Source organism: Lepidochelys kempii, chromosome 7 (genome assembly GCF_965140265.1).
Source record: "Lepidochelys kempii isolate rLepKem1 chromosome 7, rLepKem1.hap2, whole genome shotgun sequence".
NCBI classification, from domain to species: Eukaryota; Metazoa; Chordata; order Testudines; family Cheloniidae; genus Lepidochelys; species Lepidochelys kempii.
Genome location: NC_133262.1, coordinates 77130445 through 77144942, shown reverse-complemented (window position 1 = coordinate 77144942; position 14498 = coordinate 77130445). Strand labels below are relative to the sequence as shown.

The 14498-nt window shown below is 36.6% G+C and overlaps 1 protein-coding gene across 9 annotated transcripts in view; it reads left to right on the top strand.

Annotated features, from left to right (window-relative positions):
- Positions 1-14498, top strand: part of ANK3 (ankyrin 3) — a 554708-nt gene that overhangs the window by 264356 nt on the left and 275854 nt on the right. For 3 of the 9 annotated variants that reach the window (XM_073353401.1, XM_073353397.1, XM_073353396.1), the window contains exon 1: positions 905-1341. The exons of 5 other annotated variants lie outside the window; for them this stretch is intronic. In XM_073353401.1, coding sequence (XP_073209502.1) covers positions 1228-1341 — 114 coding nt within the window. In that variant the 5' untranslated portion in view covers positions 905-1227. Of the gene's footprint in view, positions 1-904; positions 1342-14498 lie in introns of those variants that run through there. One more of the 9 variants, XM_073353404.1, reaches the window with a different exon arrangement.

The window sequence follows — 14498 nt, the reverse complement described above, 5'->3', positions numbered from 1 at the left end:
CTATTTTTACTTGCTAAGCCGATTTCTACCTTGATTTCTTAGAAAAATCAGTCTAATGCTAACATTCATTAGGCATTATATATTCCATTAAAAGGTTAAAAATTGCAACTTCTAGGCAAGCTATTTGTTCACATTTGAGTGGAAAAAATACTGTTCCTTATTTACTGGGTACCTTGTTCTGTGTACATGTTAGTAAAAGATCCTCCTGCAGGCCTCTAATGCTGCTGCTATTTTACCTCCCATAATGAATAGTCAAAAGCTGCAGTCATTGAGGACTCAGGTGGTAAAAATTGTAAGGTGGTTGAAGCGAGCCTTGACATAAAAGCTTAACACTACAGTTCTAAGTACATGTAGATAGTGCTAGTAACACAGATTCCCTTTTTTTTGACCACGTAAGAGAATGGTGCCAGGAAACCCCATATGAATTAAATGCCTGTTTCACACACTAGCATGATCACATCTTTCTATCTGTATGATGTGTTGTAATAAGTATGGTTTAAAAAAAAAAGACAACAGGGCTTTCTGTAATCCTCTCCCACAAAATGCAGTGGGACTGAAAAATCAGTATAAAGGACACACTGTGAAGATATGGCAATGCATGCATTGTTTTGTACATAATGCAGTCAGGGTCTCCATGGTAAAATGAAATTTTTATTTTATTTTTTAGTCACCATCAGCAGTTAATCTAAAGTAGGAGCTGCTCCATTTCATTGTAGGTTAAGTGACTTACCATGCAATAGTAGCTGGGAAGTATAGATAATGAACTTTCTTTTTTTTTGGATAGGTTTTTAAAATAAATTTAAAAATTGGTAAAAAAAATACAATGCAGCATATGTTGTTGTTCTGGAATTTTTTTAATATAAAACCCTCCTTTTCAGCATTCCCCTTTCAGTGGAATCACTTAGACACTTCCAGCTGGTGGCAGGGGATACAGCCATAATACAGCTTTCTCTGTCCCAGCTGTCTTTTTCATTACGTTAAATGCATTACGATGGCTGCACTGCTTTTAAAGGTTCAGGTACAGAAAGGTATAGAAAGAAATATGCAAATATGCATTTTTGTAGTGCCTACTAGCTTCTGCAAGATCTTTGGATTCTGAATGTGATCCTGGCTCTGATCTAAGATATCCTTCCAGTCATTGGAACATTTGCTGAAAGGGCTGGTTAAGGTGCCTGAGGATATCACCTTTTACAAGGAGTCATTGTTGTGAAGGATTTTTAGTGCATTATGGCTCATGCAGCCTCACAACTAAAGAAAAACAGGGATTTAGAAATCAATGCTGATGAAGAAAATGAGAAAAAAAGAAAACACAGGAAAAGATCCCGGGATCGGAAGAGAAAGGTATATAGATTTGTACCAAATTCTGACAAGCATTCCTTTGTTTCAGTTTTCTTACATTGCAAATGAGCTATCAGAGATCATTCTTGTATGTAACTTGGTAGCTGTCTGAATAATTGGTTAAGATTGTAAAATAACATTGCAAACCAGAACTGTGGGGTTTGCAAAGCAATTGAATTTTTAATCGGCTGTTAGTTGATTGCAGTGATGATGCAGAAGGTGTGCACTCATTTCACATATAAATCAATCACATTACCATGATACTCAAGCATGGCTATAAGTGAGTTTAAAATAGTGTATAACAGTAATGTGAAGGTTACATGTATAACACTGTCATGGGTTTAACTGACAGAATAAATAGTTTAGACTATGTATACATACTTACTGTGAATGTGTGTGAGGGTAGATTTTTCTTTGTGTTGGGACTATGTCACATGCTTGGCTCTTAAAACATCCATTTTGAGAATAATGTCACAGAATTGAGATGTTTTGTTGTTTTTCCTTTTTCCTGAAAGCAAATTATATTGGAAAATCAAACCACAATAATTTGTTGTTAGCAACTTGATTTTGTTAGGTTAAAATGTGATTGTGATCATAGAGCCTTGTTTTTCTCTCCTGTGTAATTATCCTGGATGCAGATAATCTATGATACACTGAGACCTGAAAAATTCAGTACACTAGGCTGATCATTGTTCAATTAAGATTTGAATCTAATAGTGGTCCTTTTTTATTTTTATCAAGGTATAAAACAGAATAGTTGAGGATAGTGGCATGATGATAGATGAAGGTATCTCTATGAGTGCTGTGTGGATATGTCCTTAAAAAATGACACTTTGTGTATTAGTCCATTTAGATAAGGTCCTGTAGTGATTTCTTAGTCATCGGTTGCAATTAGTAAAAATTGCCCAAAAGCCCATGATCTGAACTCAGAAGTGTCGTTTTTAGAATTTTTGTGTGTCTTTGTGAAATTCCCTAAGGGATAGATAATCTTAGTGTGCTCTAAGCAGTCATGCATGTGCTTCCTGAAAGGCATATAGATTTCCTTTAACATATGTGCGGCTTTTGGATGGGTAACAGTCAAGATTTTCCTGCCTTTTCTCTTTTTTTCTGAAATGGCAGTGTTAAACTTAATGAGAAGCACTAAGAAACCCACTGTCTTCTGTTCTAGTGAACACATTAGAAGGCTGTGTTTAGATGGCTGCAGTGAGTGTACTGCAGCATATTAACTATAGATATCTTTTCCATTTAAATATACATGTAAAGGTCTCCTCAGTATGTTTTCCAGTATAAATGAAAGCACAAAATTTGGATATTGCCTTTGGGACAGATTTCACATCAAAATTGGTCTGAATATGTAATATTTTTTCTTGTCTGATTTTATGGTTATATGCAGGTCTGTAGCATTGTAGCTATCATTTTTCAGCTGAAAATGTACACAACAATGCACATTTAAGGATCTGGCCTACCACCAGGCATTTTCATTTGAGTTGTGAGTTAAAATGTATAGTGTCACATTTAACTCTGCTCATAATTTAGAGAGCCAATATTATCTATCATAGGCTTACGTTTAACAATAGCATACATAACCATATATATATGCTGTCTTTGTCTTTGTGCTCATTTATATTTACTTATTGGCAAAATGTGGAAGAGATGTGGCAATAATAGCCTCTTGATTCAGACATCTCAGACAATTGTGAGACAAAAATGCTTTACTGTTTATACAACACAATGCTGTAGAAGGGAAATCTCTTAGCAACCAGAGTGGGACCTGGATAAATATCAATCTATTTATTGTAAATGCATGGATTTTTCAGTATCTTGTTTCTTCATAGAATAGAACAAATAGAACATAGAGGTTTCACAACAACAATTGGTTTTCTTCCTGTTATGCTGGAGATTGGTGATCAATTTGGAATTCTTTCTTAGCAGTATGATTCAAGACATACTAAGTTTATTAGGAAAATGAAGAAAAAGCAGTAACCCTGTCACTGACTATAGAAAGTGGGGAAAGAAAATTTGTGCATGTGCAGGTGTATCAGTTTACTCACAAAAAGGACACCATTCTGCCCATCATACACCAGGCATAAACTATTACATTCTAGTTGTTGTTTGTTGTTTTGCACTTCTGGGGGGGGGGGGGCGGAATATTTAGAATAACCATCATTTCCACTATGAGTTCTGAGTCACTTCTTTATGTACCTCTGCACTACCCACAAGCAAGCAATGCTCAGATTTTTTTATAGTCACATGATGTTGCACAACACTAACCCTTTACTTGAGCAATATACGCAAATATCCTCTAGGGTCTTCCAATCGCATTGAAACACCAATGAATGCTAATATCCCTAGATAATTTATACAGTAAGGAGACTGAGGCATGAGATGGTTTGAAAGTCAGGCCTGTGAGAGCACAAAGTCTCTACAAACTGATGATACCAACCCCCGTCATTCGGATAGTCGTTTGTGTGTAATGTTAAGATTGTAATCTGAGGAAGAAGTTTCACAGCTTCTCAATTATTCGGCACTTTACCATGTACTAAAATTTCTGTCAAGATTTTCTCTAAAAACATATTAGACAAATAACTTGTTGGTGATGTTCAGTCAATTAAGTTGTAGGATCAAATCTTCAAAAGTGTGTGTGCGCATTAGCATGTGTCTATTTTAAGCATGCAAATGAAGATATAGTTGACTGCAGTGATGATGCAGAAGGTGTGCACTCATTTCATATATAAATTAATCACATTACCATGATATGCAAGCATGGCTAAAGAGAATTTAAAATCATGTATAACAATAATGTGAAGGTTACATGTTTAAAACTATCATGGGTTTAACTGACAGAATGAAGACATAATTGTGCATGCATGTGAATCCTTACTTGTATTTGCACACCTAAATTTATAGTATGCACTTATGAATATTCAGCTGTTAATTGTTTCTTATTCATGGCATTGCAAGATAAAGAAATTTGTACTAGAAAATAAGAGAGATGTATCTGTAGACTGATATACAGATTTCACTGTTTACTCTGTTCGAATGTATTTCAAAATTGGGGCGAGATTCTGACTTTGGATGGATATGCAGTGTCCTTGCTTACTTGAATGCCCAAGTACATCAGGGCAAATTTTACCCTTAAATGATAACTAACAAAAAAGATTGGAACACCTTTTAAGAATAACAGTTGATTTAATTATCTGACTGTTCTGTTTCTGACAAGGTTGCCCTAGGTCATGCACAATTTTGGCTGTGAAAACTAGCAATTGTTTCCCGTATGCCAGCATCTAGGAAGGATTTAAATGCTCTCTTCAGTGTCAGCCCTCAATAAAGGCAGAAGCCCCTTGTTTAATTATAATATATTGTAGAAGAACAATGTAAGTCTAGGTGCATGCTGAATGTTTTATGTTTTATACAATATTCAGCAAGGTGGAAGTGGTTTTCATTTGTATGTAATATTCAGGAGCTAGTTGGTTCCATGGGAACTCAGAATAGTGTGTTTACACTGAAGGCCATCGTGCTGCCATTTGTGATATCTTAAAAACTGATGTCATCCCATCCTGCATGTTGTGGATTCCAATGTTACCCTGGCAATTTTACCATGAGTCTCATGATATCTGATGTTTACGTAAAGCCCAGCTCCTGGACATAAGGGAATCTCAGCTGTCATTAAATATATATATTTTAAAATGGTCTATATGAGAAAGTTGCACTGGTATAACCTAAGGTATACATTTAAATGAATTTAGTTAAACCTACTGTAAACCTCTGTGTGGACACTCTTAATTTCAGTGGATGTGGCTTTTTTTTAGGTTTAGCATTAATCAGTTGGGAACAGGTTTAAGTAAACCACAATAAACCACTCTTAAACTGAAAAGAGTACCATTGCAGGGATTTGCACTGGTTTAATTATATCAGTTTAAAAATTGATTTATGTTAAACTGGTGCAATTTCTCCATGTAGACAAGGCCTAATGGTTGTGAAGAAGGGCCTAAAGAGGCAAAAAATCACAAGGCTAATAAACATAATCAAAATTTTATTTTATTTTTAAACACTTGATTTTAAGACAATCTCCTGATATTCAGGATCTGGCTTATTATTTTTGTATGCTAAACAATCTGTTCCATCCTGTATTTAGCTGTGACATTCTGAGTAAGTTTCCCAGACCTGAAGAATAGTTCTGTATAAAGCTTGAAAGCTTGTCTCTCTCACCAACAGAAGTTGGTCCAGTAAAAGATATTACCTCACTTACTTTGTGTCTCATTATTTTTGAACATCTGAGATTGACAATACTGGCATCCTCACATGTCAGGATAAATAAAATCAATGTTATGGCTCAAAATATGAAGCAGATCTGTGAACATAACCAATTGCCCTGTGGCAAAGAAAAAGTGAATCTAGAGTTTAGAGTCCAATCAAATACTCATTGAAATCAATGTGTCTTTCCATAGACTTCAGTGGGCTTTGGATCATGCCCTTAATTTTGACCTCCACCTGTACCCAGGGAAACTGTGTCAGAGGCATATACTGTACAGAACATGAAACAAGTCTTGGCAGGTAACTAAGAGGGCTACTGGGTTTCTAGGAACAGCTCTGTAACTCTGGGAGACTTTGTGCCACCTTTGTAGAGGATACAGCAAATACTCCCCTCACTGATTGGTGTAGAGGGAGCTTGACAAGTGTTCATCCCCTTTTGGAGTGGATAGCAGCACTGTTCTTGCCTGGCCCTTGTGTCCAGGTGAGTGTAAGTTGTTCAGTTTTGCCCATCTCCTTCACGGGCCATAAGAGGGAGGCCCCCTGGTGCCTCCCCATTGGGCCCTGATTCAGTAAAGTGCTTAAGCATGTGAGTATTCCTGTTAATTTCACCAAGACTATTAATGTGCTTAAAGTTATGCACCCACAAAGCTGAGCACAACTGCGCTGTCAAAGGAAAACTTATTTTCATTTGTTTCCTCTTAATGTGTATTTATAAATAATGCTGCATTCTTATTGTGTGGCTTTTGTTTTGTTTTTTTCCAATTCAGCTTATAAAAACAATTGCTCCTCTCACAACAGCCCTTGAAAGAATGCACAATAGCTAGCTGCATTAATTAAGGTTGTCCTAGTTAATTTTAACTTCTACATCCATCTGTTAAACAAAGAAAATGAGTTTGTCCAGCTTTTGTGAATTTACATTTCTGGGCTCTACAAGTTTAAATCCTCCACTTCTTCTCCTTCCTATCTTTTTTTTGCTTCTCAACTCCTAGGCCCAATGCTTGTCTGTGTCACTGTGCACAAGTGTTGATTTTTATGTAAATAGTGGTCTCACATTCGACACAGCGTGTATGTACACATATACTATATACGTTAGCAATAGTGGGAAGTTTATGACCTGTCAAATAAGTGATCTTCACATTGTAGAAAGATTGCTAAAATGGCACTCTGGGACACATCATCAGCTGATGTAAATCAGCCTATCTTCATTTAAGTCCATGAGACTATACTGATTTGAATCAGATGAGGATTTGTCCCCTTGTCTTTTTTCTTTTTTTCCCCGTGGAGAAATTCCCCCCCCACCCCCAATAAAACTTGGGTAACGAAGTATTCTTTTAAGCAAAATGAAAACATCCTATAGTTGAACAAGCATAGAAAAACGTTTGAAAATAAGTTTTGTATAACTTTTAAAGTGTCATGCCATGTGCCAGAATGTAAAGCACTGGTATTTTCATAGTATGAAATGGCCTGAGTTTGAAGCTTTTGAGGATAATACTTAGTCCTGCCATGAGTGCAGGGGACTGGACTAGATGACCTTTCAAGGTCCCTTCCAGTTCTATGATTCTATAAGCCAAATTCCTTTGGTGCAGTTTCCCTCATTCACTAAAGTTTATGTTGCTACCACCCTTAGAAATTGTTCAATAACTGATCAAACCTTGTTAAAGAGTAGCAACTGTGAAATTTACCGATTTTAAAATGAGCTGAAGAGCCAGTTTTACTGTTAAGTGGTGATGAATGTGACTTGCAAATTGCGAAAACAATAATAATGACTGTATTCTCTGGGTGGCATAGACTCCAAATTGTTACCTTGCTTTTGGGATGGGAACGACGTGGATGTATTTTAAGATACTTTTGAAATGAACTGTGAATTGAACTGGATGGCATGTGAGGGTATAGTGTAAATCACTACACCTTGTCCAGAGTGATGTTGTACTGGTCCAAAAGATCCAGATCAGGCTTAGAATGCCCCTAAGGTTGGTGACCTATTGGATGTTGCAGAAATTCCACAGAATAATGCTTAGTATATAGACTTAGATGTTTGTGAGTTCTCTTGAGTTGCATGCAAGGCTTTGAGAACAACATGAAGAAATTCTCCCTGACACACACTCAGTTTTGTGGGATTCCAAAATAGTTATCCACTGATTTTTTGGTGTTTGTGGTTTAGTTTTTTCTGCAACGTAATTGTTTTAGAGGTCTAAGCTTTGTGCTTGAAACGTCTAGGTTCCCTAGAAATCCTGCTTAAAGATAAGTCAGCATTCCATCCATCCAAAAGACAGAAATTGAATTAGACCCAGTTAACTGTGTGTTGGTCTTTTGGATGAAACCTTAAAAAACAGAAGGCCTGTTTTTCATAGGTTTTGCGCATCAGTAACACCTACTGACTTCAGTTGGAGTCATGGGTGTTCAATAATTATGCAAATCAGGCCTAGAGTTCTTGTCAGAATATTAAGAATCACATGGCAAATACTGTAAATCTTTCTAATGCATCAAGCTGCCAATCAGTGTTTGGGAAGGTGGCTAGTTGCTAATCTCCAGATTGATCACTACATTTATCCTGTAATCGCTTGAAATCACTTTGTGTTTTGAAATGAAATGTGCATAAATTAATTTAAAGAGTAATAAAATATTATTTTGGTATGTTATTAATTCAAATGAAAAATAATATAGTCAGGTGAAAAACTCTTTTTGTTGGAAGCTCTTTTTGATGCTTAAAGAGAAAATGCTTGCTGGTGTGCATTTATACAAATCCAGTTTTGCCAAGTAAGATGAAGTTCACCAATTTTGCTTTAGAAACCAGTGTTTGTAACCCCTGTTTATAGAGAAACTATAAAATTTCACACCAAATAAATTTGGATGACTCTCAAAAAATATCTGGTTCTGCATATACAAAATATCTGCCAAACATAATTTAATACTTTCACGCATTTCTAGCATGCACTGTTGCGCTCAAGGGGACCCTGGAGTTCATAGAAATGTACATGATCACCTAAATAATTGCTATTCAGTGCCTCGAGTAACTCTTATTTTTGTCCTTGTCATTGTATGAAGATACAGTATACATAGTACCACCTGACACAGTATATTCTATCGTAGACTGAAAGGAATCTTTGGAAATCATTTTGAGAACTATTGCAATAGCATTTTAATTTTGTCTGTTTTACATTATTTCATTTATTTTAGCTAAATGTTGTGCTGTTCTTCCAATACTTTTGTTCAAATGTATTTAGTTCATTTGGCTGTAGAAAGATACAATTGTATTACTTGTTATACCGTAATGGATTATGTATCAAATTTAAATCTTATTTTTAGTATTTAAAATTCTTTTTAATCCTTCATTGAAAATTACCCCATAAGTAAAGTGAGATGGTCAAGATAGAAAGGATTTGTTTAAAATGGGTACCCAATGCTCATAGGTAGTCCCTCAAAGCTAATTTCAACTGCAGTCAAAGTAAGATTCTCTGAGTCAGAGTCTAATAACTTAACTCTATGTAGTGTATACCCTACTCTGTAGCTATCCCATTGAAACTAATGGAACTACTCACAGAAGAAAGTAGTACTCACTCTGAGTAATGGTATCTGAATCTGGTCCTCTATAATACTTTGTTTACTCATGGAAACAAAAATGTATCATTTACACTGTAGTATCCATGATTATTTTTAGTACTCTATGGTAAGCATCTGAATTGTGATGCCACAGTGGACAAGATAGCTATTGTTTGTGTGATACTGAGTTCTCCATTTTTAAACAGATCTAAAATTCACTTTATATCCCCTGCTCCTGCAAATCTCTTGTAGTGCAATGCTTTGCTGAACTAGTCATTTTGAACTGGCCATTTGAGACAGCAAAAGGGCAAAGGGGAAATGGAAAGGGGAGTGATTATAAATAGGTGTGAAAAGGAGAAAGTGTGACAGCAAGAGTCCTAGACATTCCCTCATGGCTACCATACTGAGGATTTAAAAGCTACATTTAGAGCCTTTGTTTGTGATGCTTCAAAAATGCCCCCAGGAACTTGCCAGCAGCCACTCCCAATCCAGGCTGCCTATCACCTTGAGCTCAGGGAAGACTCTCAGTCAGTAGTATTAAGACTTATGTCTTCTCTAGGCCTGCCACTATGGAGACCAGGATGCTCTTATGCAAATCTTATGTTTCATCCAGTAGGGGCCAGTAGTGTGCATAAAGCCCAATATGATAGTCAGAAGAAGTGTGTGTGTCATCCTTTGCATGAAATAAAAACATGAGGGACTTGCAGATGCCATGTACTAGTCCATTGAAATCCATGAAAAGACACCAATTTACTCATACTGAATGTGACCTTGCTCTTAAACATGCAATCCTCTATTTGAGGTTTGTAAATTCTGAAAATCCCAGAGGTGGTTATTTATACTGCTTACTGGGAGGAAAACCTCAAATCAGTAATTCATATTTTAGTCACCTTTGTTTATTCTAACATCACTTAAGCGTATGTATGTAAATAGAGGATAGGTATAATATATCTATCCTTCAGATGCTGTATGGAAATTCTGAGCACAGTGGGAAGGAAGTACCTTCAGGTTGTGGGTTTAATTAAATGTGTTCTTCCTCTTCTAAACACTCTGTTTGGATACTGTAAATCCTTTACTACTGGGAAGTCTCTAGGCCCTCTTCAATGCCCCTCCCATGTGCCCTCCACATTTAACTTAGATTTCATTAGGTATCTGAGCTGAGCTGGAATGACAGAGTGGAAAGGGGAGTCAGAAATGAGGCGGCATTGTGAATGCTGAATTTTGAGTGCAGCCAAAGGATTTCTAGCAGCCAAAGTAGAAGAATTTGCATAATTATTATATTTTTAAAATGTGCTTGCAGTGATCATACAAATCCCTGCACTCTGATAGGCTGATGGCAACTAGTACCAATCTTAGTTCAGGGATTTGCATACTTTGCGGAATTATGCACATTTGTGGGCAATTAAGTGTATGGCATCCCTACATTTGGATTGACCAAAAGTTCCATTTTGATACAGTCATCCATAGCGTGAAAAAGTAAAGGGTTTATAGACCAGAACATCCACATGCTACAAATTCAGAATATGACCATGCTTTGCACTTGTATGGTAAGATTTTTACTATAGATAAAGGGTCATCTCTCATGAAATTGGTTATGACTCCCTGATTGTCTGTCCTGCACAGTTTCAGCTGTGGCCCTGACTTAGGCGGTTCTAACTTTCTCCAGGTAGCAACTGTCTTCAACTCTCTGCTGAGAGTTGGCAGAGTTTATTGGTGTTCCAACCACACATCGGCACACCACCTGTGCCAGGACTGGGTTGATAGTATTGCTGGAATTGGCTATGCTGGCTTTATCTCAGTGGAGATTGCACTCCTTTTGCCTCCTTGGAGAAGCTGTCTACTAGCCACGTGCGGCTAGTGTCTGGCCCGTTTGTGCTGCCAGAGCTGGATCATGGGAAAGAATCTAGCCCCAAAACTTCAATACTTTCCATTTCATGGATCTCTGTGCATGGTGGATTTAGATATACAGTGTGGCTATTTATAGAATAGTCTGTTTCTTCATTAATGTTGTTTATGCTGTGATTTTCTCTTTTATTTCTGTCACTGATTGGTTCCTAAAGATATCTTGAATCTGTCTGTTTTTTTTTAAAATCAAAATATGATTTCAAAGAGTAAGTCATAAAATAGAACAGATCAAAAAGTTAGATGAGCTTTTTCAAACTTCATCCATTTTCCCCTTTGAAGTTATTTAAAAATGACAAATAACAAGAACAAAAATTTCTAAGACTGAATTTCATTTTGAGTTCACAAAATCAGGAATATCAAAAAACAAGTTACTGCAATTTTTGATGTCAACCTTACAGTTCAGGTTCAGTGTAGTTTCTCTGCATTGTCTGTATAACAAATGAACTTTCAAGAGTTTTTGTCCTTACAGACAGCATTAAAACTACATCTTACTCTATGCTGCACCCTCTGTTATATTTAACAGATGTCTTACTTTTAGTGGACTTTTTGGTGGTGGAAATAGTGGTGGTTAGAGATTCAGTATATAGAAATTCACTTTATTCAGCATGTTGATTCATTCTGAGACAATTTTTAACCTCAGGACACTGGATAGCCCTATGTCACTGACCACCTTCAGGTAACAAAATCACTCTCAGTTAATTTGGCAGTCATCCCTCTGACAATGTGTCCCTTTCATTGCACCCAGACTTATCTCATTTTAATGAAGATTTCTGATGCTCCTGGAGAACGTTCTGTAAAACAGAAGCTGTTCTATATGCAGCAGACCCACCTGTAGTCTTGTCACAGACTGAGGTCAAATTATAGTGGCCTAATATCAATGAAGTGCATGGATATCATTGAGTTGATTGTGGCCCATTGTGTATAATTTTTAACTCATTTATTGGTTGTAATACTAAGACCCTTGGAATTATTTTATAGCTTAAGGTATGTTTTATACATAGACATGTTTATCCATTTGTTTTATACCTCACATTGTCTGCCCTTTATTTATGTATAGCCTTATCACCTCTCCTATTGGGCACTAATATGACTATTTCCGAAGCTTTAGTGACCTCCCATTCTTCAGTCAGTAGGATAATGTTTAATGTTTCAGAACATTTGACATGTCCAGCTTCCTATCATCCTGTGCTCTTGATGTCTCAGGTCTAATAAATCTTAGGATTTATGTGGTAACCCTTTTTTCAGTATGTTTGAGGACTAAGTGAGTCATGCAAGTAATCATATATTCATTCCTGGTGTAGAAAGTGACATTTCTCTTCCTAGGTTGTCAGAAAGTTGATGGGGAAAGAATCTAAAACTACATTTCTGCCTAGACCGTGCAGCACAGAGAAGTGTCTAAAGACTGGAATGAACCCCATATGAGGGGAGGAATACAGGCACTAGCCAGCATATGGCTCTCCAATACAGACCTTACAGCAGCACAGCTGTACCGCTACAGCTATGCCACTCCCATGTAGCCACTCTTTGCTGGCAGAAGAGAGCCAGCATAATTAAATTACCCACAACGAGAGGCATTAGCTATGTCAGCAGGAGAGCCTCTGTCCACATTACCACTTTCATCGGTGAAATTTATGTCAGTCACACCCCGAGCAATAAAAGCTTTACCGACAAAAATGGTAGTGTAGACAAAGCCTAAGATAAAAGTGTGTGCATCCGCATGTGTAAGTAAATAAAGCATTTTGCTGTACTACTGAGTAAACGTCCCTCAAAATAGCCTTTTTGGCCAGGCTGCTGTGGGCCAACAAAGGCTGCTCTCTCCTGGACAGGACTCTGAAAAGTTAAAATATCCCTTATTTGGATATTGGCATATGCCTTCAAAATACCAATTAAAGAGAAGTGGGGGGAAAAGACTTCCCTTTATCTATTTTACCACCTAAGCAAACAAAACATCTTCAAGGAGAATCCATAAGTGCATTCAAAACTGAAGTCCTAGTTTTTCCCATCACTTGATTTAATTTGAAAACACCATCACTTTGAAGCTGTTACACATCAAAATTCTGATAACTAACGTCTGCTGTTTTTCTACTAGTCTGAAAAGATTAAAAGGATGTTGAGAGGAAAACATCTCTTATGACAGTGGGAACACAATAAAAGAATCTAAGTAGGACACACTGAAGAGCAACCAGTACTTCCTATAGTTATTAGGAAAGAGTGTGGTTTTTGTTCAAAATTCTTAAATATTGTGTTCTTCCTTTTCCTGTCCATATTCTTCTTAGTTCCAAAATTCCTGGTTACAAGAAAAAAGGACATTATAAATGTCTAGCACACTGTGTGCAGTACGGTATAATAATATGAAAATAGGAAGGAAACAATATGTAGTGGTTAAAGCAACAAACTGGGAGTCAGGAGTTTTGTTCTAGACTCTTCCACTGGCTTGATCTTTGGCCAGTTACTTAACCTCCGTTTTTTATCTCTAAAATAGGGATAATACTTGTACATTTTAGGATCCTCTTAAAAAAGACAGGTGCTAAGTGTTACTTTCTTGTTATATTTGTAAAATTAAATTGGGCAGTAAATAGGTTTATGTTCCATTCTTAGTTTTACCATGTTATTACTATAAAAGAAGTAATGTACATAATTTATACTTTGTCTGCTATGTAACTGTCCAGTGCTTTTCTAGTACATTAAGATGTGATCTGTTGGCCACATTTACAGAGCTTAGTAACATTTTTGCTGCCAAAAATAGTGCAGGTGGCGATAAAGTGGTGTGGTGTTGATTTTATTTTACATTTATTTTATTAAACTAAAAGAACGTGCATGCTGTCAACTGTAATTATAGCATTGTGTATTAAGAATACGTAGAATTTGCTTTTGTTGAGACTCATCTTATTTTGGTGTAACTAGCCATTGGGGAGGGATAGCTTAGTGGTTTGAGCATTGGTCTGCTAAACCCAGGGTTGTGAGTTCAATCCTTGAGGGGGCCATTTAGGGATTTGGAGCAAAAAAAATTGGGGATTGGTCCTGCTTTGAGCAGGGGGTTGGACTAGATGATCTCCTGAGGTCCCTTCCACCTCCGATATTCTATGATTGGATAAAGGTTGTTTTGAAGATAGGTGGTCATATTATTTAAACTTCAGAGGAAACCAAATAGGAATATTCAGAATTGTAAAAGAGTTTTTAAATTAAATGCTTTAAAATTATTTTTATTTATCTAACTTACAAAATACCTGCTATAATTAGTAATATGATCATATGCCTGACATCTGAATTGCATGCATTTGACCCAAAACAGCTAAATGTACAACAGTTCATAATAATTTTGTACATATCAAATTGTTGACCTATATGTCTGTTATACTTCTTGAAGCTAAACTCTTGGGATTCTGGTCGAATCTCCCATTTCATAGGTCCAGTTAGAATAAACACTGAACAGATACAATAAATTCAGCTTGAAAGGCCAC